The sequence below is a fragment of the Palaemon carinicauda genome, chromosome 14 (genome assembly GCF_036898095.1).
Source record: "Palaemon carinicauda isolate YSFRI2023 chromosome 14, ASM3689809v2, whole genome shotgun sequence".
Classification (NCBI taxonomy): Eukaryota; Metazoa; Arthropoda; class Malacostraca; order Decapoda; family Palaemonidae; genus Palaemon; species Palaemon carinicauda.
The window spans coordinates 44944721-44972220 of NC_090738.1; the positions used below are offsets into that span (position 1 = coordinate 44944721).

General features: G+C 40.9%; 2 protein-coding genes across 3 annotated transcripts in view; one reads left to right on the forward strand and one right to left on the reverse strand.

The window, feature by feature from the left end:
• The window catches only part of LOC137653565 (protein hobbit-like), a 572883-nt gene that overhangs the window by 84433 nt on the left and 460950 nt on the right, over positions 1-27500 (reverse strand).
• The window catches only part of LOC137653563 (protein hobbit-like), a 107058-nt gene continuing 80634 nt past the window's right edge, over positions 1077-27500 (forward strand). For both annotated transcript variants that reach the window (XM_068387070.1, XM_068387071.1), the window contains exons 1-3: positions 1077-1179; positions 16573-16720; positions 16938-17031. In XM_068387070.1, the coding sequence (XP_068243171.1) occupies positions 1088-1179; positions 16573-16720; positions 16938-17031 (334 nt within the window). In that variant the 5' untranslated portion in view covers positions 1077-1087. The remainder of the gene's footprint in view (positions 1180-16572; positions 16721-16937; positions 17032-27500) is intronic.

A 27500-nucleotide genomic window follows, 5' to 3' on the forward strand; every position in this document is an offset into this window, starting at 1 on the left:
ATTATCTTATTTTTTTAAATATTTCATATATCTTTAGAAAAACAATACTTCATAGAGTCCTGTACTATATTTAAAGGAGGATTTATTATCATTAATCTAGACCAGTTCAGTCTAGAATTTTAATTATTTTTTACTGTATTATAAATATACAATGTACCTATCACTTTCCTTTACTGGTGTCTCACTTTCACCAAAGTATGGGAGTCAGCAGCCTGAAGATCTAGGGAGGTTCACAGAAATAAATGGAGTTTTGATAATAAAACTTATTTCTCAATACACCTGATGTTCATATACATGGTTACCTTCCTCCCTACTGACTTATGATGTTAATAGGAAAGGGAATAGTTTGACTTAAAACTGAAATAACAAAAAGGCCCTGTTGCTTTGCTTCTTATCGTTAACTGTTAGAGTGCCTCATTATTTTACGAGAGTAATGTCTATTGAAAGGAAAGAAAATTTGATTTTTTAAATTTTAGTGGTAAATATTAATAAACCTAGTTTTTTGGGAAGAAATAATATAAACAGGGAAGTGTAAAAATCAAATTTATTATTAAAATTCAAATTTATTTTAAATGAAATTAATTATTTCAATACTTACCCAAGGTTCATTCAAGTTCTCATCCACCCCCTCACTTACACTTGGGTCTTTTTATTCTGTTCTTGTCAACTTTAAGATACACTAATGTGTTTAAAATGGTGGACAAAGGTAAAATGTGATCATATTTACACTAAATTTGTACACTGACTTCTCTTACCTCCGGAAGCAGAGTTTATCATACAAAATAAAAACTTTTTGTATTATTTAGAAAGATTGTCAAATTTATTCCTTCTTATGGGGATGGTATATGACTCAGGTAAATACTGAAATTATGATTTTTGTTTATATTTCTAATTACTGAAATTGTTTAACACATGGAGGTTTTCAACAGTGTATATGTGTTGCAGTCTGATATATTTGTTATTTCTCTTTTTGTAATATGTGCAGTAAAATCAATCTTTTTCATATAAGGAGTCGTTTTATATAAATGAATTCATAATCATACAGTATTTTTGTCCTTTTCATGTGCTGTAGACAAAAGTGATACGTATGAATGAAGTCTGCTTTAGGAAAGCTCAGTGGAGATTAACAGAAGCTGATGGACAGCTGGGAATTGCACATTTGGTTCTTTCCAACTTTCTGTAAGTTTGAGGCTACATACAACTTGGTTATTACAAATTAACATATAATAATTCTTGATATATATGTGTGTATAAATTTGTGTGGATATATATATATATATATATATATATATATATATATATATATATATATATATATATATATGTATATATATATATGTATATATATATATATATATATATATATATATATATATATATATATATATATATATATATATATACAGTATAAGATGTACTTTCAAATTCACATCTGCAATTGCAATCTTATTGTTAGGAAAATGAATAGTAATTGAATATATAAAAGATTTAAAGTAAAAAGACAAATCAGGGAAAAGTTACTTGGTGCTTAATAACCTAACCACCAAGAGTAGTTTGGTTTATTAAGAAACAAATTTCAAATAAATTTTTATTAGTTAAATCATGATTTATGTTGACTTCATATTCATGGTTTATGTGAACCCCAAGTATCACTAAATCTCCTGCCCAATTTTCATTTTGTCTAAGAGGTCAGCAGTGGGATGAAAGGAATACCCAGGCAGTATCTCTATATAATATAGTACACTAATAAGTTTGTACGAAAAAAAATAATTTGTTTCATCCCAAACCCATCATTAGAATTAAAACCAAATCACAATATATGCCAGGATTTTTTGGGGTCCTAAACTGTTGTGTGATACTGTATGTGTAGGGAGAACACTAGGAACAGTAATTGGCCAGTTACCCTAAATGCTATGTTTTTCAAATAGGAAATATTATATTTTATCCTTTAAAATAGGGAATGTCTTTAGCAAAGCAGGAATAGCCGTTGAATTAGTTTACAGTAGTTAACGATGGGTGGTGCACGTGGGTGTGTTGAAGACTAAAAGTTTATCTTTGGCTGCGGCGGTTATGAACATACTGTTATGACCTATCCAAAGGCTTTCATTTTTTTTCAGTTTTTCAAAACTGAATGTTGGCTATTGTTAATGGATGAGAAGCAAGAGATTCATACATATGAGAAGTGTGACCAAAGCAACTGATTTATGGCTAAACTAGCTTTAGATACACTCTCACTGTGCTTCTTGTATGGGCATAATTGTTCGCAATCATCTGCATGTGCCAAGTGCAGGTCAGGAGTTCCTGTGCAATGGCAAGCTTATGCTCTAAGGGGGAGGAATAGAGTTAACCCTTTTCTGGGTTCGGTCTTTGAAACCCCCTTGAAACCCCCAAGACGACACTGAGGAAGTCTTTCACCTTTTCCTTCTTCATTGAATGTGCATGGTACTATGGCTATTGTGCATATACCCTGAATCGGTCCCCAGGGAGTATGCGGCAGAAACAATGAGGTCTCGGATCTACGTCAGCAGGTTTTTCAGGCATTGGTGGTGTGTGGAGTTCCCTGTGATCGCCGCACACTAACTGATGCTGGAAGCTCATCTGTTGCCGTGCAGGTTACTGACGACCTGTTGCTATGCAGATCACTGACAATGAGGTTGACCTAAGGAAGTTCAAGGTTTGGCAGGTAGGGCCTCTATGTCTATTTTTGAGGTAGTTGGTAACTAAAGCTATCTCGCCCCTGGTTTCCCCAGTGCTAGTGTCTCCCATGGTGACACCTGTGATTTCAGGTGTAGGTGTGATGCTAGTGAAACCAGTGTCAATGACCACAGTGCATGGGTCCTCAGTGGTGAACACCCCTTTGGTCCCTAAGTTCAAAAGGACTTTAAAGGTCCATTCCATTACAAGTGTGTCAGTGCCATTGAAAAAGAAGGTTCTGACAAGATTTAGTGCCTCTATCCAAGTTGGCTCTATTCCCTAAGTTACCAATTCATGTTGCTGCGGTGCCTGGTATCACCCCTCATCCAGTCACCCCAACCCTCTGTACCCATCACCCCAACCCCTGTGCCTGTGGTTCCTGGGTCCCATAACCCCCTCCCACTCTATGCCTGTGACCCAAGTGATTGTGCCTACTGCTTCCCCTGTGACATTGTTTCCCAATGTTGTGGTTCCTGTCAGACCTTGTCTCCTTTGCTTGTATAACCTGAGGTGAGGGTTGGTAAGTGAAAGAAACATATGTTTTTCATCCTCTTCCTCATCCACCTCCTCTTCTACTAATGATTCTGATTCTGACACTTTTAAGAAATAAAAAGTCAAAAAGGTCCAGGAAGTCTAGTGGTAGCTGTTGGGAAAGGGTTCATCACAAAACCATCTCCAACACCAGAGTGCATCCTGGTCCCTTGCTATGTCCCCTGGATCTGGTACATAGGGACGTGGCCTTTGTTTCCCCAGCTACTCGTGCTTGCCGGTGGGCCAAAGGTACAGTGCCTCAGGCACCTTCTGTCAGCCACAAGTTGGAGGAGCTTGGGAGCTCTCCTTCATATTTCTTATCGGGACAGTAGAATGCTGATCCCTTCTCTGATCGCAGTACTTTAGTAACCAGTGTTGAGAAGATGCCACTACTCAAGGTAGTCAGCTGACAGCTACAGGCCAGATGTGAAAGGACTGGCACCCTGTACCCATTGTCATGGGACCAGTGCTGCTTCTCCATCCCAACTAGAAAAAGGAAGAGTACCAGTTACTCCTGTCTCAGGTGTGATTAGGGCCAAAGATCCCTCCCCTGCTAGTGACGGCTGCCCTGGTCCATCATCAGCCCCTAATTATGTTGCTGGGTCTGTCCTTGGCCATTACCAATGGAGGCAGACAAACCTGAGTCAGAGTGATCCTTTGTGGATGTTTTCTTCCAGTCAGTCAAATAAGATCTTGCCCCCCCCAAAACTTGAGCCAGAAAAGGTTCTATGTGCCAGAGGAAGCTTTGTTATCACTTTTCATATTGATGTGTTAGTGTTCGCACTAATAAGGGAACTCTCCTTAGAGACTCAAGTCGCAAGGCATTTACTTCTTGGCCCCTTTGTCAGCGGCCATGGAATTGTTTGCCATGGTCTCCCTCCGATCTCTCTTTGCTTGCCCAGTGGTTGGATACAGTAATGTATTTCTTAAAGTCAACTAGGTTATCAACCCCAGAGTCTTTGGAGAAGTTTAATTCCTGTGTTGTCTAGTGGGAAATGAGTGATCTTCCAGGCACACCAGTCAGCAAAGTGGGCCAACTGAGTTTTAAAAAGGAGGAATACCTCTGTATCCTGTTTCTCAAAATAAGTTAGTTCAGAGGTAGCTTTGTCATTCTATAACACATCAGTGCAAGTAGCCACATCTTTCCTTCAATGGAGTTATGTGCAAGCAGCGGTAGAGAAGTGGAGAACTGCTTCACACAGTGCTCCCTGATCCAGCACAGTCTCCTGCAAGGGCCCTGGCCCTACAAAATGATCTGCAGCTAGGCCCTTTAGTTTAGTCATGTCTGCAGGATCGAGTGCAAAGAAAACCTCTGAGCCCTTTTTTAAACACTGACCTGGATCACCTGTACCCTCTCCCATCCAAAGGGAGCCAACCTGATCACACCAGGAGGGGAGATGGAAGGAATAGGGAATGAAGAAGGAAACGCTGATGCCAGTGTTCCCCCACTCTTGCTGCCACAAGTAGGCAGATGCCTCTGGCCATTTGGCAACCCTTCAGAGACACAAGTCTGAGCCGTAGATAGTGAGTGTCCGTCGGGAAGGTTACTTGCTACTATTACTAGACCATGAGCCCCACCTATCTCGCATACCAATAGTGTTTTTGTCTTATCTTCTAACATCACCAAAAGGCCTGGCCTTGTAGACAGAGTTGGAAGGGATGTTGATGAACAATGCACTCAGTTATTCAAAATGAGTCTCAGGGCTTTTGTAGTCTGTTCTTCATGGTGGGGAAGTCAATTGGGGTCTGGAGACCAGTCATTGACCTCTCTCCACCAACAAGCTTGTTCTTCAAACAAAGTTCAGGGTAAAAATGGTACATTCTGAGGTGAGTTCTATCAAAGAATGAGACTTCATGTTTTCAATGAATCTGAACAATGCATACTTTCATGTCCCCATTCATAAGTCCTCTCAGAAGTACCTATGCTTCTCCCTCTAAGGTATAGTATACCAGTACAAGACTATTCTTCAGACTGTGTACTGCTTCCCAGGTGTTCACCCTGATAGCAGCTTGGAGCATTTTGAACGGGATGCCTTTGTTGATGTGTTTCGATGATTGACTGATCCTGGCCTTGTGGACAGAGTTGGAAGGGATGTTGAAGAAGAATGTGTTTCAAATCAGAAGTACCTGCTCTTCTCAGGTGTTCACCTTGATAGCAGCTTGGGCTCATTTCCATGGGATGTGTTTTGACGATTGGCTGATCCTGGCTTCCTCCATGAGGCAGTTGCTAAATGGGATTGAGATCAATTTCATACATTTTGTCATGATCTAAGGATTGTGATAAATTGAAAGAAGTCGAATCTCATACCCACGGAGTGGTTGAAGTAGTTGGGTATGCTGATAAGATAAGACAGCAGTGAGTCTCTCCTTCAGAAATAGTGTAATGATTCCTGTCCAAAACAGTATTCCCTTATCAGTGCTGACTGAGTCTCCTCATCCACCTTTCCTCGTGGGAGAACCTCATTCCTTACTGGTGCCTTCATCAAAGATCCCTACCTCATTCCTCACTGGTGCCTTCATCAAAGATCCCTTCAGTAGTGTTTGACGGATCACTGGTCTCTCTACAAGGAGCATCTAAACATTCCTATTCCAGTGTGGCCAGAGGCTTGGTGTAACCTCACCAGGGGAGTCCCACACGACTTCCCACCTCATAGACATGCAGTTATTCTCAGATGCATCAAGGGAGGAGTGGGATGCACACCTAGCAACCTGGTGGTCTCAGGTGAAGAGTAACATCTGTACATCAACATCCTAGAAATGTAAGTAGCATATCTATCCCTGTAAGCATTCCAAGAACGTTTGAGGAGGCACTAATTAGTGTTGATGAGAGACACCACCACCGTAGTATCTTACGTCAACAAGCAATGGAGCACAGTTTCCTACCCTTTTTGCAAGCTAATGAAGCATATGCTTATCAGGTTGGCATTCCACTAGATATAGTTGTCAGCCCGGTGCATTACGGGCAATAGCAATGTGCTAGCAAGCACACACAGTTGTCAGAGGTAGGTTATAGAGTCTGAGTGGTCACTGCATCCTTGCAAAGTGGATAGGTATACAGTATTACTCTTTGGGGATCACTGGTGATCAACCTGTTTCTCATGTGGCTTAATAGGAAACCTGTGATTTGTTCCCCGATTCAAGCTCTATGGGCTGTGTTTGAAGATGCCTTCCAAAACTCATAAGATCACCTGGTATGGTACGCATTTCCACCATTCTGCCTTATCCAATAGCTGATCAATTGCACGTTGATTACAGTATTCTTCAGGATGACCCTGGTGAGTCCCACATATCCAAATACTGAGTGGTATCCCGACCTGTTAGCGCTTCTAGTCATAATCCTGAGAAATTTATCCTAATGACCCACACTTCTCTATCAGCTGCATCTTGAGGTATTACCAATCCTTGAAGTCACTGGAACTTCATGGTAGACTATCCAGTATCTATGAGTAAAAGACTTTTTGTGAGGCACTGCACTGGAGATGTCTGAATACCTGCGACCGTCCTTTGTAGCTGTGTACTAGGGAAAGTGGGCCATCGTCTGCAACGGGTGTTTTAGAAGGAATACTTCTCAGGTTGGAGTATCTGTAGTGCAGATTTCCTCGTCTTTTTATTCCAAAAGAAGTGCTTCTTAGTCACAGTTCTCAAAAGCTACTACTTAATCTTGAGTTTAGTCTCCTAACTGAAGAGTATAGACTTATCCTCATGAAAGTTGTCTATGGTCATCCAAGAACCTTAGGCCCTAGGAGTATGCTGGCACCCTGGTTTAACCTTTAAAAAGGCCAATAAACAGAGATCTGGTCCTCAAGACTGTATTTTTGCTTGCTTTAGCATCGACGAAGAGAGTAGGCAAGTTGCACAGTCTTTCTTATCTAGTTACCCACACGGAGGGTTGGAAGGAAATCTCTTTTAAGTTTTTTTTAACCATTAGGTGGCAGTCAAGAGGAGATGCTTTTGCATCCCGTGAGACTTTTGCAGTGGTATCTAAATAGGACCTAACACCTCAGGCCTGAGTGTCAATCCCTCCTCCTTAGTACTGGCAGAGCCAAGAAAGAGATGTTGAGGCATAGTCTTTTTTTTAGCATACGCCTCAACTGCTGAGAGGGTCAAGGTACCACCAGGAATATGACTCACAAAGTTAGGGGTATGGGTTCCACATAAGCCTTCAAGAAGAATCTTGAAGTTGGCCAGGTGTTGAAGGCTGAAGTTTGGAGACTCCAGACGACCTTCACAGCCTTTTACCTACAGAAGTATACCCACAAATCCCTTGACACTTGTCCTTGATCCTGTGGTAACTGCTCAAGTAGTTTTGTATCCAGCCCAGCTCACACACGGAACAAGGAGAATCTTGCCTATGGCAATGTATAGATGTAAGCCTGGAATGAAAATTAGAAAGACTAGCTAATCTCCTTCATCTTTCCTTCCCGTCTCTTTGGGATGAAGCGGTTGTACCACTACTCGCTGGATCTGACATGATGCTGGTAAGCTCCATTGTTTAGAATCTAGAGGAGTATCTCTCCCAGCCTCCCTTGAGAAGGAGAAGATAGCCAAATATATATACAGACTGCTCTTTCCTTCTGGGGAAAGGATTCCTCCTTTTACCATGTGCCATCCATCTAGGACAAGCCTAGCCCAGTCAGCCTGTTCATCCCTATGATAAACAGATAGAGGGTTGTTGAAGTTATCTCCTTTCCTTCTGTATGGAACCAGGTATATTGACATTTCCAGGGAAGATAAAGCTAACTAGTTAGTTTGTAGGGCAACCTCAGAACCACTAATTAGTGAGTTTTTCTATTTTAAAGGACGAAAGGTTTGTATAGGGAAACCTCAAGATACGAAATATTCTTTGTCAGAGTTGAAAGTTTGAATGAGATTAGGTTGCTAGATGTCTGATTCTTGGCAGCTTAATGTAGGAGAGGGAAAGATTGAGGGATGATAAAGTCTTGGTGTGCATCACCATGCAAGATATGACATTGAGCATGGTAACTTTTCTTTTCAGTGTGAATGCCAGTAGAAAATCTGTTTTTATAATCTTATCTTTTAAGCATGGTTATCACAAATGTTCATATAGCGCTTTCATGAAACTTTTCTTGACCATTGGTAAATGGACAAGTATTGAAATCCTCTGAGCCTGCTACTTCTACCCTATTTGGTTAAAAAACATGATCAAGGACTAGTGTGTAACAATGAATTCGAGAGATAGAAATTTTTGGCATCTAAACAAGAGGAAAAAATTGTAAGTGAGGGGTAGAGGCCTTGTTTGAATTTACAATCTCTTCATGAATCCTGTCTCAAAACTGTTTCGGATTTACCTGGTAAAGGTTGGTTTCCAAGATTCTAGAAGATCCAACAATAGCTATATTTTCTTTTGGAATAATGTCTCTACCATTAAAATTATCTTCTATAGCAGCTACATATCATGCTAAAACATTTCCAGATTCTCGTGAAAATGGCATAAGTGTGGGTGGTAAAATAGCTTTTCTCACTGGGAGACTCCTTGTATTATGTGCTAGAAGGACAAAAAAAATCTTGATACCACTCTTATTTAGGCTGCTTACGGACATTTTCTTTCTTGATACCACAGGCTGATTTTATGGATGCCTCGCCTAGAAATAAGGCAACCTATGATTAATGAAATAGTGAAGAAGCTAACGCTTAGAAAATCATGAAGGAATTTAGGTTATTACATATTATTTATGTAAGTCATAGTGTTTATGTGTTTTTGCAACTTTTATGAATTTTTGTCTGTGAAGTAATAGAAATAAAAGATAAGCTCAGTATAGTACACTATGGTTAGATTTCTCATTTTTATTTTCAGAAAATTTATTTTTAAATATTAAACTTAGCCGGTGAATATATAAATAGCTGACGTCTCCGACGGTCGACAGATTCCAAAAACTCGCGAGCGATTGCCATGAAGGCTGCCGGGTGTGCCCACCAGCGCCGACTATCGGCCAGATACCGCATATACTTCTCAACCAAACCAGTTCTTCTCTTTCGGTGTTAAAGACAACACTGGTTCCTCTCGCGCTTGACCTCGAGTTTTTTACCGATTGGTGAAGTACTTGGTTTTGGTTTTATTGCTTTCGCCGTGTTGGATTATTTAATACTATCTTCAAAAGAAATGCTTTTGAAAAGAGAGGAAAAGTTTTTGCCCTTGCTTTTTTTTAATCTCGCTCTGGTATTTCCATAGAGAAAAGATGGCCGACCCTTCCCTCAGTGTACGGAAGTGTGTTAAAGGCTTTTAGTAATTATTTTATCACTTTATAAATTATTGTTGATATTTATAGATTTACCTCTATATATTTTATATCTCACCCGCCTTTATTAGGCCTCTTCGATTAGCTTTCCATTTATACTAAACACCGAGATAAATTTTATGTTTTTGTTTATAAGCGCCTTTGCCTATTCTTTGTAGGCGGTCCTGACTTGGAAAACGAAGTTAAACAACGTTGAGCCCATTCAACTTTTATTTTTGTTTAGATTGATGAGATGAATATTTTTAGAAAATATTTTAAGAAATTTTATTCTTTGAATAGTCTTCGTGCTGTTTTTCAAAGATGAACTAACGTTTGGTTTATTTATGCTACGCAGTTTGCGCTCTATCGTTACGATAGAGAAAGAGAGAATCACGGTTTCACTTTGCAGAAAGAGTAAATCGATTTTGACGTTTTGTTCATTCTTCTTTCAAACTGAAGTTTTTTAGATACTAATTTAAAGGAAGATGTTAATTTTCAATTTCTTAGTCCTTTTAGTTTTTTCCTTTAGTCAAATAACCTGTTATTGACGAAGAGTGAGTGAGCCATTCTCTTGTGAGTGACAAGAGAGAGAGAGAGAGAGAAAGAGAGAACGATCCGATCTTTATTCTCGTCCCAAGTCTCTGTACAAGGAGTTTGGGAGCGAGTAACGTTGTTCTCGATTCAGTTTTTTACTCTCGTCCCAAGTCTCTGTACGGGGAGAGAGGATAAAACGTTTTAGTTTTTATTCTCATCCCAAGGCACTGTACGGTGAGAGATTGAAAACGTAGTCCTTAGTGAACTAGTTTTAGTCTCATCCCCAGTCACTGATCTTTTTAACTTTATATATTTCCGTTTTATTCGATATATACAGTATGTATATGTTTATTGATTTTTGCATGTGTGTTTCATTTTGTACTAATGTGCTTACATTATACGACTTATTTCGCAATTCTAACCTTTTGATTTAAGGGAGAATTGCGTGCTTCAGGTAGAAATCAGCTTTATTCATGTCTAATGTGAAATTATTAAAAAATGCGATATCAGTGAAGAAAGTGCGAAAAACATGTTCAGTGTTGCGGAGGGTTCGTTTGTTCGTGCTTGTCGCTTGCCTAGTCCGAGACCTCTTTCAGGCTCCCCTGCACCAGGGAGAAGAAATGTCGTAGGACCTAAGGGAGTGAGAGGTGTAAACCAACGAACAGACGTTCCCTCAAAGGTATCAGACGTTGCTCGTCAAGCACGTCCTTGCCATAAGACAGGAGAGACGAAGTTTCTCCTCGTCTTCCGATGATTCGTCTCTTTAAAAGCCTGGGCGTAAGGTTTCGAGACGGTTGAAACGTTTATTAGTTCCTTCAGAACAAGTTCAACGTCCTAGCTGTAGTCATCATGAGAGTCCCGTTCATAGCGATGACGTTCATGTACCGACATTTCTGCCACAGACTCGACGTGACGTTGAGCGGTAGACACCGTAGACCCGACGTGACGTCGAGTGTCAGTCACCGTAGTCACGATATAGCATCGATCAGCAGTCACCGCTGTTACTACGTGACGTTTGAACGTCAGCCACTGCAGTCACAGGTTGATCCGAAGTTAAGTGTTTTGCAAGATATGCTGTTAAAGCTTTCTTCTTTAATAGAAGCTTACGATCCTGTTCCTGTGCGAAAGGATCCTTTGCTTTTTGTACGTCACGGTTCTGGGATACGTGATTCAGGTCTTCAACCTTCTAAACGAGCTTTGTTACGTCACGCTGACGTTATCCCTAGTGACAGCTTTGCTGTTAAACAAGATGCGGAGCATAAATCTCGATGTAACTTTGATCGCTTTGAACGTCAGCCACCGCAGTCACAGCGTGACGTTGAGCTGCAGACACCGTAGACACGACGTGACGTTGAGCGGTAGACACCGTAGACATGACGTGACGTCGAGGGTCAGTCACCGTAGTCACGATATAGCATCGAACAGCAGTCACCGCTGTTACTACGGGACGTTTGAACGTCAGTTACTTCTGTCACGACGTGTAGTAGAATAACATTCTCTGCAGTCACAACGTGACATCGACCCTCCAACTTTAACTTCTGTTCATATACAAGTTGATGTAGCCTGTCAGGCTTTTCCTTCACGTCATTCTGAATATAAATCTCCTTCTCGCAAGACTTAAGATTTATCAGATGATGTGCCTTCTGAAGAAGTTGATGACCCCCTTTCAACTAATGTACCTTTGGGGAGTCATTCAGAAGAGGAGTAACCTAGGGTGGTCCAACAATCCCTTGTTTTATAATTATGAATTTCTTTAGTGAAATTTTGTCCTACTCGTTTTGTAACGGCTGCTCCGCCGTCTGAGTTTACTCTTGGCATGACTTTCTTCGACTCCTACATTTACAAAGTCAGTTCTCTCTTGTTCTTCCAAGAGAACCATGCTCTTACTGGGAGACTGGTTGGAATCCAGGAGAAGTTTAGGAAAGTCTGCATTTGCTTTTCCTCCTTCTTAATTAGCTTCTCGCTCGAGCGTCTGGTGTGACACAGGAGAAGTTCTCGGTTGGGGAGTACCTGCCTCTGCCCAGGGAGACTTCTTAAGCCTAGTGGACTCTCCTCGTCGTCTAGCCATGAGACGCTCCAAGATTTTATGGTCTGCTTCAGAGCTAGACCATCTCCTGTTAAGAGTTTTTTCGAGCGTTTGAAGTATTTATTTGTTGGATTGGTCCCTGGGAGCCTTAAGTAAGAAGGTCTCTCCAGCTGTCAATGTATTGCTGTACAATTATGTCATGCATGAACAAGGCTATCAGGGATGGCTCCAATGATCTGGCAGCCACGTTCACTGCAGGAGTACTTAAGATGTAAGTGCGCTCAATGTGTTCATTTTCAAGACAAAGTTCACGATGAAGACTACCAAATCTGTCTTGGCAGCAGTAAGGGAAGGCGACTGGATGGTCTCTCTCGACCTTCAGGATGCATACTTCCACATCCCGATTCATCCAAACTTTCAACAACATCTGAGGTATGTGGACGGGAAAGTAATGTACCAATTTCGAGCACTGTGCTTCGGCCTCATTCCTGCTCCTCTTGTTTTTACAAGGCTCTTGCAAAATGTAGCAAGCTTTCTACATTTTTTGAGGATTCAGAGCCTCCCTTTATTTTGACGACTGGCTAATCAGGGCGTCGTCATTAAATCGCTGTCTGGAGAGCCTTTCATCGCTGGAGTAGTTTATCTCTCTGGGGAGACTCAACCTTTGCCCTCTCCAATTTCACCTAAACCATTGGAACAAGGAGAAGGGCTTAGAGAGTATCTCTTTCCCAATCTCCAACTCAGTCTAGACATGTCTGACTTGGTGGGACAGCAACATCAGACTTCGAGAAGGTCTTTCTCTTGCGATCAAGAACCCAAACCATGTGTTGTATTCAGATGCATCGGATTTGGGTTAGGGAGCTCCACTGGACAGTCTGGAATGCTCGGGTCTTTGGTCGACGGATCAGAAGGAACTCCATTTAAGGCAAGTAACATCTCTCTTTTGACGAGATTTGTGCAAGGAGAAATGAATGTCTTGGCGGACTGCCTCAGCAGAAGAAGACAAGTCATCTCCATGGAGTGGACGTTGCACAAGACTGTGTGCGAGAAGCTATGGATGACATGGGGTCAACCCACCATAGATCTTTTTGCGACTTCACTGACAAAGAAGCTCTCGACTTACTGCTCTCCAGTTCCAGATCCAGAGGCAACCCACATAGACGCTTTCCTGCTGGACTGGTCTCACCTGGACGTTTATGCCATTCCACCTTTCAAGATCCTAAACAAGGTGCTGCAGAAGTTCGCCTCTCACGAAGGGACCAGGTTGATGTTGGTTGCTCCCCTCTGGCCCGCGAGAGAGTGGTTCACAGAGGTACTTCTATGGCTGGTAGACGTTCCAAGAAGTCTGCCGTTGCGGATGGATCTCTTGCGACAGCCTCACGTAAAGAGATTTCATCAAAGCCTCCCCGCTCTTTGTCTAACTGCCTTCAGACTATCGAAAGACTCTCTTGAGCTCGAGGGTTTTCGAAGGAGGCAACTAGAGCGATCGCGAGGGCTAGAAGATCCTCTACCATCAGGATCTATCAGTCGAAATGGGAGGTATTTAGAGACTGGTGCAAGTCCTCCTCTATTTCCTCTTCCAGTGCCTCTGTAGCGCAGATTGCGGATTTTCTGCTTTATCTGAGAAACGGTCGCTCCCTCTCTGCATCCACCATTAAAGGCTACAGAAGCATGTTAGCTTCTGTTTTCAGGCATAGGGGTTTGGATCTTTCTAATAACAAAGATCTCCAAGACCTGCTTAAGTCTTTCGAGACTTCCAAGGAGCGTCATATTTCGACTCCTGCTTGGAACTTGAACGTGGTCCTACAGTTCCTTATGTCAGACAGGTTTGAACCCTTAAATTCAGCCTCCCTGAAGGATCTTACCCTCAAGACACTTTTTTTGGTGAGCTTGGCTTTGGCTAAAAGGGTTAGTGAGATACATGCTTTTAGCAAGAACATCGGCTTCTCCACTAATAAAGCAGTATGTGCTCTTCAACTTGGTTTTTTGGCCAAGAATGAACTTCCGTCTCGTCCTTGGCCTAAATCATTTGAAATCCCCAGTCTTTCTGAGATTGTGGGGAATGAAGTTGAAAGAGTGCTGTGCCCCGTTAGAGCTCTTAAATTTTATTTATCCAGAACTAAACCGCTACGAGGTGGTTCAGAGGCTTTATGGTGCTCCATTAAAAAGCCCTCTTTGCCCATGTCTAAGAATGCGTTGTCTTATTTTATTAGACTTTTGATTCGGGAGGCACACTCTCATTTAAGTGAGAAGGATCGTAATTTACTTAAAGTCAAGGCTCATGAAGTTAGAGCGATAGCAACTTCAGTAGCGTTTAAGCAAAATAGATCCATTAAAAGTATTATGGACGCGACCTTTTGGAGAAGCAAGTCGGTATTCGCTTCATATTACTTGAAAGATGTCCAGACTCTTTATGAGGACTGCTACACACTTGGACCATTCGTAGCAGCGAGTGCAGTAGTCGGTGAAGGCTCTACCACTACATTCCCTTAATCCCAATATCCTTTTAATCTACTCTTGAAATTTTTAATCTTGTTTTGGGTTGTACGGGAGACTAAGAAGTCTTTCGCAATCTTTTTGATTTGGCGGGTGGTCAAAATATTGTTTCTTGAGAGCGCCCAGATTAAGGGTATTGATGAGGTCCTGTTATAGGGGTGTTCACCCTGGATATAGCAGCTCCTGGGAGTCTTTCAGCATCCTAAGAGGATTGCTGGGCTTCGTGAGGATAGCGGACTAATGAGGCAGAGTAATCATCAGAGTCAGCTTCCTTACCAGGTACCTATACTTAAGTTTGTTTTTTTAATATTTGTCAAAAACTCTTGAGCATATACACCTTTATTGTTTTAATACTGGTCTCTACCCACCACCATGGGTGTGAATCAGCTATTTATATATTCACCGGCTAAGTTTAATATTTAAAAATGATATTTTCATTATAAAATAAATTTTTGAATATACTTACCCGGTGAATATATAGTATTAAAGGCCCTCCCTTCCTCCCCAATAGAGACCCTGCGGACTGAGAAGAACTGGTTTGGTTGAGAAGTATATGCGGTATCTGGCCGATAGTCGGCGCTGGTGGGCACACCCGGCAGCCTTCATGGCGATCGCTCGCGAGTTTTTGGAATCTGTCGACCGTCAGAGACGTCAGCTATTTATATATTCACCGGGTAAGTATATTCAAAAATTTATTTTATAATGAAAATATCATATTTGTTGGCAAGTTGTTAGCTGCATATCTAAATTTCCTGATTTTTCATATTGTAAGCAATTATATCAGCTTCACATACCCTTTTTTTCACCTGTCCCTGTTAAGTGAGACAATTCAAAATCCCAACTTATAGTAGGGGTCATTACCTTTCAGTAATTTCTCCTCCTTTCAGATTTTAAATTAATGATGCATTAGAAATGAAAAAAGTGTCTCTTACAATAGGGTTGTAATCAAAAGAAACCATGTTATTTTGGAGTTATTTCAAATTGCTACTACTATTCATTCAAACATTTTTTTTTCATTCAAAAGCTATTTGAAAAAGAATTTTATGCTCTAAACATTGTACATTGGAAATTTGGTTTCTTAGCATTTTTATTTTATTTTATATATATTATTTTATTAATGTGTAGAAGTCACTTTAAAATGTAACTTTGTATTTTTTTTTTAAAAAGTGAATTTATGGATTGTAGGCAATAGAGTTTTGTATCTTTCCATGTTTGAAGGAAAAAATTGGTCAACATTAGATAACGCAATAGCATTATTTCTCAAAAAATTCATATTCTAATAAATAGTGTTTCAAAGTGCTGTTTTTTAGATGGATTCAATAGACTTTTGTATGTAAATTATGGATTTTTAGAAGTGATTTTCCTCATCACTAGGGATCTTAAGGACATAATCATCATACAGTATTTCATGGTTATTGTAGTAGTGAGCCCTTACTCTCAAATATAGAAATATATGTACCAAAACATATGAGGAAGACGGGGCTAGTATAACGTTTGTGGTCAGCATATTTTCCTAGGTAAATTTTTAAACTTATGGCATATTTAATTGTCATCTGGCGCTTTATGAATCTTAATGTAAGAATTATGAATATGTAAAGGAGCAGACAAAGAAATTGGATGAACAGATTTAGCTATTGTTTATAAATACCATAGAGAATATAAGAAAAAACATAATATCCTCCTGAGGAAATCATGGAAAATAGGGGTGTTACATTATGAGGGATACAAAAATAAATATCTTCCTGGAATTAATGAAGAAAAAGTACAGTAAATAAATAAATCTTAGGTCAGAAAAAGTTTGTGTACAGGACGTTTTAGCAGTAAAAACAAATTTTCCTTAAAAAGACTGTTTGAAACTTGACATATAGATATTCTCTTAGACAAGAATGTAATAATCTGATTTTCAAAATTCCAAGGAGAGGTTGAATCTTGCCCCCTTAAATTTCTTAAGATAATAATTATGTTTAGTTTGAAATGAATGGTAAGTGAATAGTAAGAATCAAGAATAAACAAATATTTTCATGTAAAGAAAATGTCACCTTTATTCTCCACAAGGTACACAAAAAAGACTAATGCTGATGACAGTGGTGAACACCTTTTGGAACTTGGATATGTTACAATGCGAAATCTACTTCCGAACCAGAACTATGAGGAGGTGCTCATGCCATCAGAATTACAAATCAAGATGCCTGTGGATCGTCAGGTTGGTTGTTCAATAGTTTTATATTGTTGAAAAACATAATTATCTTTGTTTTTTTTTAGTATTTGTCATTTTCTTCTTTTATTGAAAAGATTCATCTTGCTGAAATCCTGCATTAGATAAAGATAAAGTTTAGAGAAATATGACTTCATCTGTATAGGTATAATTACATCGTGTAATGTATGTGATTTGGGAACTATTTTGCCCATTTGATTTTCAGAGGACCCTGAGAATATTTTGCCGAGAGAAGCCTCCGTGCGGAGGGATTTCCATCATCGAACACTTTGAAGTGAATGTGGTACCTTTGAACATTGGTAATTATGAATTTTAATCTTGGTTCTTATCCAGTAAGTTATTTTATAAAACTTGCAGAAGCAAAGCTATGGTAATTATACGATACATAATTATATTACAGTACAGTATCTCATTTATGGTTGAGGGTTCATCTTTCTTGTGACATACAGTATTGTGTGGACATACAGGTGAAAATATTGCTCTTACAAGTGTGCTCGCTATTTAAAGCATGTGGAAACTGTGTACCAGATAGCTATTTGAGCTAGAAAAATAACATATACTGTACATTTTCTATTCTGGCCACTCTAAAAGTATAAAGTATTCTGTTTTATCCTCATGTACCTGAGGGCACTTAGAATATGCAATTATGAGTTCACAAAAATTGAAGAAATCAACACTTATCTCTGGTATCCCAAATATTTGTTTAGAAAACTGTTTGGATAGAGATAAGAAAACATTTTTTAGCGTCCAGCTAGTTCGCTTCATTACCGGGAAAAGGAATATGCTCTCCGACAACCTGAGCAGAGCAACTCATTTAGTGGGTACTGAATGGTCATTGGATCATCTACTGTAGTAGCCAACAAAGTTCCGACTTTGTGGAGTTCTTCGACTATGGATCTGTTCGCAATATCCCTGAACTCAGGCTCCCGTTATAATGTTCCCCAGTCCCAGACCCCAAGGGAAGATGCATTCTAGCCATGGTGGGACAACATTGACGTTTACGCCTTTCCCGCTTTCTGCCTGATGAGAAGAGTACTCAATAAGACCAGAATATCGGTCAACCTCTTAATGACCCTCATAGCTCCGCTATGGCATCACGCAGAATGGTTTCCAGACCTTCTGCAGCTCCTGTCGGAACTTCCAAGAGAACTTCCTCCACGACACTAATTACTCAGACACCCTCATGCCAACATTTTCCACAAAAGAGTAGCTTCGCTACATCACACCTGGAGACTATCCAGCATCTCCTCACTCAGAGAGGATTTTTGCAACAAGTTGCGAAGAGGATGTCTTGATGTCTGCAAAGATGGTCAGCATCAGTCTATCAGGCGAAGTGGAAAGTCTTCTGTGGTTGGTGTCGTGAAAGGGGTATCTCCACCTGATGCCACTATTCCAGCAATAGCGGAGTGCCTCGTGTATTTGCGGGAGGAAATGCGCTTTTCAGTTTCAGCAGTAAAAGGCTATCGCTCAGCATTGAGTCTCTCCTTTAAACTGAAAGGAGTAGACATTTCCTCATTACTAGAACTTCCCTCCTCATACGGAGTTACGACGAACTTACCTGTCCTCAGTCTGAAGTGAGACCACCTCCTAGGAATAAGGTTGGGGTTCTTCGATCTCTAAAAAGGCTTCCCTACGAACCATAACGCCAGGAACAAAACGCCACCTTACTTGGGAGACGGTGTTCCTAATGGCAGAATATTTGGAATAATGTGCCAGAAAATAATAAATTAAGGCAAATTAAACCGAAGGTTGCTCCTTGGGATTCCTCGACACAAAAGAACAAAAGAACAGAAGTAATTTTAACCAGATTACGAATTGGGCACTCGAGATTGACCCATGAATTTTTAATGAGTACACCTCACGGCACTGTTCCAATGTGCAGTGAGTGTGATACTTTTTATCTATTAAACATATATTTTCGGTTTGTAAAGTTTTTCAGCGAGAGAGAGAGATATGTTTTGGTCAGAAAACTTTTTCTGACATTTTAACTGAATCAAATAATTTTTCTGTTTATAGAATTTTAACCTTTTTAAGGAATTCACGTATTATTGATAGAATCTAAATTTTTACCTAAGATTTTTTACTAATTTTAAATTACATAGATTTAATATATAGTTAATTATTTTTATCACTCAGATTTCATATATATATATATATATATATATATATATATATATATATATATATATATATATATATATATATTCATCCATCTATTCACCCATATTTAGAATATTTAAAGATTATAAGTATATACTGTATATACATATATATAATTTTTTTTTTTTTTCATTTTATTTTTTTCCTTATCAATTGAATTTTGATAATCTTATAATTCTTTATATCCCGATTTTTTTTTCGGGCCAGCCCTGTGAGAGTCAGGCTTGACTCATTGGGCTGGTAAAACTCCTTCTTTTAATAATAATAATAATACTCCCTTGGATTTGGCTAAATGAGTCAACAAACTTCGCAGTCTCTCATATGACATCGCCCATTCAAGGGGGTGGGGAGAAGTAAGCATCAGCTTTGTCTGGGGGTATCAGATCCTAGGTTTGATTCCTTCTGGATAACGAGTCTCCACTCTGTAACCATTGATCTAGATTCTCTGTTACTATGCCCAATGAGGAGTTTGAGGCTCTACCTCAAGAGAACAGCAGCAGCTCATCCCTGTATGCCTTTGCTCTTCGTCAGCACTGGGAGAAATAAGAGGAGGATCCCGAAAGACACCACCTCAGCTTGGATTTGCAGGGTCATTGACCATGCACTGAATCCAGATCGTCCTTCAACACGTCGACCCAGAGTGCATGATGTCAGGGGCATATCTAGGTCCCTGGCTTTCAAAAGAAACTACTTTGTGATACAGGTTCTGTAAGCCAGCGTGTGGAAACGTCAAACCTATTTCACAGCTTATTACCTGCAAGACATGACCCACAGGAAACATGATACATTCTCTATCGGTCCTGTGGTGGCTGCACAACAGCTGGTTTTGTACCTCAAGCTCCTTATTGGACAAGTAGCAGAAGGTTGAGGGCATTGGTTATCCGGTTTTAGTCTGAGTGAATGAAAAGGAATGACTGGCTCTTTGCTTTCTTCACCCTCCCCTTCTTGGGGAAATCATCCTGGTTCCTCTGCACAAGCTGGCCTCAACCACTGCGGGTAAACCATTGCTCCCTTGTGTAACCTAGTATTGTATCAATACTGTTAACTCCTCATACCCTGGTGAGGTGGTATTGGGAATGTCTTGGTCAACTCGGTTAATTCTTAGAGACTCGGAATAACTTATACCTTGACAATCACATTGATAGTAACTCAACACACAGCTTGTGTAGGGCGCAGATCATGCTTAGCAAGGTTTAGCGAGATGTGAGGGTTTCCTTATTTATGTACTAAGATGCATAATAAGGAAGCCCCAGGTAAAGCTAAAAAGCCAGATTGTCAAAGATATCCACCCTCCTAATGGGTGAGTCACCCCTATAAATAGTGTAGGTTTATATTCCAGTTACAGAACGAATAACAAATTTGGAAGTAATTTGTATTTTTTCCTAACAATACAAAACTTTCCTGCCAACCCTATCCCCCCTAAAGTCCTACCTCCAAGCAAAGTGAAGTACAGTCACAGGCGTGTGAGTGAGGGCGGTAGCTAACTACCCCCCAACCCCCCGCCAACTAGTGGGATGGGTAGTTAACCCTCACTGAAATTTAATGGCTCGTCCTTTTCGGCGAAGATACTTCTCTTTTCATCATCTCCTGCTTCATGTTTCATAGTCCTCAGGCATGTTGGCCTAGGACTTCCAACTCTTCTCATACCTGATGGAGCCCAGTTTAATGTCCACTTAGTGCAAAGAGCATGCCCAAGCCATCTCCATCTACCCCTCAATTTGATCTCATCCACATATGACACCAGAGTAATCTCTCTTATAGTTTCATTTTTAATCCTGTCCTGCCATCTAACTCCCAATATTCTTCTGAGGTCTTTGTTCTCAAATCCAGTAAATCTGTTGGAGGTTGTTTCATTGTCATACCATGACTCATGTCCATACAGTAACACCAGTCTCACTAAACTGATATATACTCTGATTTTTATATGTAATTTCAGGCATTTTGATCTCTAAATTTTATTTAATCTAGCTATTGTCTAATTTGCTTTTTTCCATCTTTCAATAAATTCCAATTATTATTATTATTATTATTATTATTATAATTAAAAGCTAAGCTACAACCCTAGTTGGAAAAGCAAGATTCTAAAAGCCCCAGGGCTCCAACAGGAAAAAATAGCCCAGTGAGGAAAGGAAATAAGGAAATAGATAAGCTACAAGAGAAGGAATAAATAATCAAAAGAAAATATTCAGAGAACAGTAAGAACATTAAAGTAGATATCCTATATATAAACTAGAAAAACTTCAAAACAATCAAGATGAAGAGGAACAAGATAGAGCAGTGTGCCCAAGTGTACCCTCAAGCAAGAGAACTCTACCCCAAGACAGTGGAAGACTATGGTACAGAGGCTGTGGCACTACCCAAGACTAGAGTACAATGGTTTGATTTTGGAGTGTCCTTTTCCTAAGAAGAGCTGCTTACCATAGCTAAAGCGTCTCATCTACCCTTACCAAGAGGAAAGTAGCCAATGAACAATGACATTACAGTAGTTAACCCCTTGTGCAAAGAAAAATTTTTGTTATTCCCAGTGTTGTCAGATGTGTGAGGACAGAGGAGAATGTGGAAAGAATAGGCCAGACTATTTGGTGTATATGTAGGCAAAGACAAAATGAGCCATAACCAGAGAGAGGGATCCAATGTAGTACTGTCCGGCCAGTTAATTGACCCAATAGCTCTCTAGCGGTAGTAACTCAACGGGTGGTTGGTGCCCTGGCCAACCTACTGTTTTAGGTATCATAGTTGCTAAATATTTAAATGATAGTACAGTACGTCATTAATCCTTTCTCCTTCCAATGAGATTTCATCTTCCATTACATACTGCTCTCATCATCTCTGTCTTTCTTGTATTTATTGTTGTAAAATAAAAGAAATTTCAGGGTTGACATGGAAATGTGTGTCGAACTTGTTTAGTAAATAAGAGGCGAAATACTAATCAAATTAATTAATTATTGTGAAGTATATTTTGTTCTTTTTAAATTGAATAAATAATTAATAAATAAATAATAGATTGAATATTATGAATAATAGTATAAATAATTAGTATAAATATTTGAGAGATGCCGCGAATTAAATTACTAGTAGAGTTGTATGGTCGTAAATAATTGATGGTTACCGTTTAGCTCTTCCGAAAAACTAGTTCAGTAGTGTGCAGCAGGGCGGAAAGAATAAAATGGGATGAGTATTTTTCCCTCAGAGTCAGTAGTATATAAACCTCTGCCAGAAAAACAGTGCTCTCTCTAAAGCTTAAATAAGTGATTTAAATTACAAGAAGGAACCAACTTCAATTATTCCAAGGAGCCACCAATTTGGAAAGTCAGATTTGCTAAGTATATTTTCTGTTTTTAAATATTTAACTTAGCCGGTGAATATATAATAGCTGCTGCTCCAGCGGCTCGACAGAAAACACACACAAAAACTCGCGAGCGATCGCTTTGAAGGTTGCGGGTGTGCCCACCAGCGCCAACTATCGGCCAGATACCGCATATACATGTAAACAGACCCAATTTTTTTCTCTGTCGGCCTTAACAACAAGACGTATCAATACTCGCTGTATAACCTGGAGTTTTCTCAACATATTTGGTGAAGTACTTCCTTTTGGTTTGAGCTTTCGCAGTGCAGGTGTTTTATCTTCAACTTAAATCTTGAACTCGTTTTTGGATAGATTTAATTTTTGATGACTTTGGATTGTTTTTTGGACTTTCTTTGTCTTTTAAATGGCCGACCCTTCCCTTAGTACGGAAGTGTGTTTTAGGCTTTTAGCAATTATCTTATCACGTTATAAATTAATTATAGATTTTCCTCTATATATTTTATATCTCAACCACCTTTATTAGGCCTCTTCGATTAGCTTTCCATTTATAATAAGCATCAAGATAAATTTTAATGATTTGTTTATATGCGACCTTTCCTGAGAGTAGGCGGTCCTAACTTGGAAACCGAAGTTAAACAACGTTGAGCCCTTTCAATCGTAAATAACTTTTACAGAGCAAATGATTTAAAACTTATTAAATGAATATTTTTTAGTAGATATTTTATGAAAGATTTTCTTTGAATAGTCTTCGTACTGTTTCAAAGATGAACTAGCGTTTAGTTTATTTATGCTACGCAGTTTGCGCTCTATCGTTACGATAGAGAGAGAGAGTATCACGGTTTTACTTTGCAGAAAGAGTAAATCGATTCTGACGTTTTGTTCATTCTTCTTTCAAAGCTTAAATGTTTTAAATACTATTTTAAAGGAACTTTTTAATTGAAAAACCTTTCAGTTTTTTCCTTTGGTCAAATAACCTGTTTATTGACGAAAGGTAAGTGGGCTCTTCGGTGCGAAATCAAGAGAGAGAGAGAGAGAGAGATAGAGACAGAGAGAGAGAGAGGAGAGAGAACGTTCCGATCTTTATCCTCGTCCCAAGCGAGTAACGTTGTTCTCGAGTTACTCTCGTCCCTAGTCTCTGTACGGGGAGTAAGGATAAAACGATTTTAGTTTTTATTCTTGTCCCAAGGCACTGTACGGTGAGAGATTGAAAACGTAGTTTTGAATGAACTAGTGTTTAGTCTCCTTCCCAGCCACTGATCTTTTTATCTTAAAATATGTTTACTGTTTTTTTGCTTGTATTAATGTGCTTACATTATACGACTGATTTCTCAATTATAACCTTTTGATGAGGGTAGAATTGCGTGCTTCAGGTAGAAATCAGTTTTATTCATACCTAATGTGAATTGTTAAAAAATTCGATTTCAGTGAAATAAGTGCAAAACAGAAAATCGTAGTGATAAAGTGATAATTGCGCAAAGTGTTATCAGTGTTGCGTCCGAGGGTTCGTCTGTTCGTGCCTGTCGTTCGCCTAGTCCGAGACCTCTTGCAAGCTCCCAAGCCCAGGGGAGAAGTAATGTCGTACGACTTATGGGTTCGAGAGGACTTGATCAGTGAACAGACGTTCCCTCTATGGTTTCAGGCGTGTCTCATCAACACCGCCCCTACCATAAGACGAGCGAGACGTTTTTCTCCTCGTCATCCGAAGGCTTTTCGCATAAGAAACCGTGGAACAAGGTTTCGAGGCCCTTTAAGCGAAAGTCAGTCCTTTCAGGACAGGTCCAGCGTCCTGGTTTTAACTATTAGGACAGCTCTGATCCTATGCAGTCATCAGAAGACTGCTCGCCGCCTAAACAAAAGCGTAACACAGGCTCCGAGAGTCTTTTTGTAGGCAAGGTTTTGCAGTCACAGACGTTACCCTCGTCTCTTACCGCAACCATTCCCGTTGATCCTAAATGGGTTGTACGGCAAGACATGCAGAATAAGCTTGCCTCTCTTATGGAGGACTATTCTGCTGAGCAGGTTCACGATGATCCTCGCCGCATAGCTGATCGAGATCCTGGCCGTCAGCCGCCCAAACGAACCTGTGCTCGTCCTGTTGACGTTGACGTTACAAAGTCACGTCAGTCACGTTTTGTAGAGCCTCACTCGATACAGTCCAGTGTTGACTTTCAGCCGCTTGTGGACGTTCAGCCGCTGCCGCATGCTCTTGTTGACGTTCAGGACGTTCGCCAACCAGCGAAGTTGACTTGTTTTGACGTTGAGCGTCAAGCACCGCAGTCAAGAGTTGTTTTGACTGCTCAGTCTAGGCAGTCAAGGCAGTCTCGAGTTGACGTCGAGCGTCCTCCCGCACCTGTTGGTTGTTGCTGGTCAGTCCTTTAAGCAGTTACATGACATAGCGTCCTTGACTGCTACTGTTGCTCCTTTGCGTGTGGACTCTGTTTGTCAAGCATTGCCACCACGGCAGGTCTCTCCCTTGCTTGAGACTCGGCTATTGTCGGACAAGGTTCCTTCAGATGAGGAAGTTGCTGTTCCCCCTCCTACTGATATTCCCTTGAGGACTCTGTCAGACGGAGAGGAGCCTAAAGCTGCTCAGCCCTCTATGGACTTTAAATAAATCATGCTGATTTTTAAGGATCTTTGTCCGGATCTTTTTGTAACTGCTGCTCCTCGTTCGCCTAAACGTCAGAGTTTACACTAGGCCTAGCTACTTCGAAGCCGTTGTTTTATAAGCTAGTGCTCTCTCGCTCTTCTAAGAGAGCTTTATGTTTGCTAGGCGACTGGTTTATCACCAGGAGGAGTTTGGGGGAGACAGCCTTTGCTTTCCCTACTTTTAAGCTGGCTTATAGAGCGAGAGTCTGATATGACACGGGAGAAGTTCTCGGCTTGGGAGTTCCTGCCTCTGCCCAGATAGACTTCTCAAACCTCATAGACTCTCCCTGGCGCCTGGCCATGAGACGCTCCAAGATTTTATCGTCGACTTCAGAGTTAGACCATCTCCTGTTAGGAGTTTTTTTCGAGCGTTTGAAGTTTTGCTGTACAATTTTGTCATGCATAAACAAGGCTTTCAGGGATGGCTCCAATGATCTGACAGCCATGTTCTCTGCAGGAACAAGTCCCTCAGGGATGGCTCCAATGATCTGGCAGCCATGTTCACTGCAGGAGTACGTAAGAGGCAAGTGCGCTCAATGTGTTCATTGTCAAGACAAACTTCACGATGAAGTCTACCAGGCTGTCTTGACAGAATTAATGGAAGGCGACTGGATGGTCTCTCTCGACCTTCAGGAGGCATACTTCCACATTCCTATACACCCGGATTCCCAACCGTTTCTGAGGTTTGTTTACAGGAATGTGGGGTACCAGTTTCGAGCCCTGTGCTTTGGCCTCAGTCCTGCTCCTCTCGTGTTTACGAGGCTCATGAGGAATGTGGCAAAATCCCTCCATCTATCGGGGATCCGAGCCTCCCTGTACTTGGACGACTGGCTTCTCAGAGCATCGTCCAGTCTTTGCTGTCTGCAGGATCTACATTGGACGTTGAGTCTGGCCAGGGAGTTGGGACTTTTGGTCAACCTAAAAGTCCCAACTGATCCCATCCCAGATTATTCTATATTTGGGGATGGAGATTCGCAGTCCAGTTTTTTTCGGGCTTTTCCGTCTGCCACCGAATAGAACAAGCCCTGCTCGAAGTCCAACTAATGCTGAAAAGAAAACGTTTGTTCAGTCAGGAGTTGGAACAGTCTCGTAGGGACTCTCTCATCCCTGGAGCAGTTTGTCTCACTAGGGAGACTACACCTTCTGCCTCTCCGGTTCCATCTAGCCTCTCACTGGAACTAGGACAAGACGTTAGAGACAGTATCATTCCCAGTCTCCGAACCAGTAAAGGCATGCCTGAAATGGTGGGACAGCAATATCAGTCTGAGAGAGGGACTATCCCTAGCAGTCAAGAACCCAAACCACGTGTTGTTCTCAGACGCGTCGGATTTGGGTTGGGGTGCGACCCTGGACGGTCGGGAATGCTCGGGTCTGTGGACCTCAAGTCAGAAGAGCATAAACATCAACGGCAAGGAGCTATTAGCAGTCCACTTGGCCTTGATGATATTAGAAAGCTTCTTCGAAACTAAGTGGTAGAGGTCAACTCAGACAACACCACAGCTTTGGCGTACATCTCCAAGCAAGGAGGCACACACTCCTTCACGCTGCTCGAGATCGCAAGGGACCTTCTCTTATGGTCAAGAAATCGAGGCATCTCCCTGTTGACGAGATTCATCCAGGGGGACTTAAACGTCTTGGCAGACTGTCTCAGTCGGAGGGGTCAGGTGATACCCACGGAATGGACCCTCCACAAGGACGTGGGCAAGAGTCTTTGGGCTACTTGGGGTCAACCCACCATAGACCTCTTTGCCTCCTCGTTGACCAAAAGGTTACCAATCTATTGCTCTCCAGTCCTAGATACAGAAGCAATCCACATAGACGCGTTTCTGCTGGATTGGTCTCTTCTGGACTTATATGCATTCCCACCATTCAAGATAGTCAACAAGGTACTGCAGAAGTTCGCCTCTCACGAAGGGACAAGGTTGACATTGGTTGCTACCCTCTGGCCCGCGAGAGAGTGGTTCACCGAGGTACTTCAATGGCTGGTAGACTTTCCAAGAAGTCTTCCTCTAAGGGTAGATCTGTTACGTCAGCCCCACGTAAAGAATGTTCATCAAAGCCTCCCCGCTCTTCGTCTGACTTCCTTCAGACTATCGAAAGACTCTCAAGAGCTCGAGGCTTTTCGAAGGAGGCAGCCAGTGCGATTGCAAGAGCTAGGAGAGCTTCTACCATTAGAGTATACCAGTCGAAGTGGGAAGTCTTTCGAGACTGGTGCAAGTCAGCATCTGTGTCCTCGTCCAGTACCTCTGTAGCCCAAATCGCAGATTTTCTTTTACATCTGAGAAAGGTTCGCTCCCTTTCAGCTCCCACGATTAAGGGCTACAGGAACATGTTGGCTTCGGTCTTTCGACATAGAGGCTTAGATCTTTCCAACAATAAAGATCTCCAAGATCTCCTTAAGTCTTTCGAGACCTCTAAGGAACGTCGTTTGGCAACTCCTGGATGGAACTTAGACGTGGTCCTAAGGTTCCTCATGTCAGACAGGTTTGAGCCATTACATTCAGCCTCCCTGAAGGATCTCCCCCTCAAGACACTTTTCCTAGTGTGCTTGGCTTCGGCTAAAAGGGTCAGTGAACTTCATGCCTTCAGTAAGAACATCGGCTTTTCTACAGAAAAAGCCACTTGTTCACTTCAACTTGGTTTCCTGGCCAA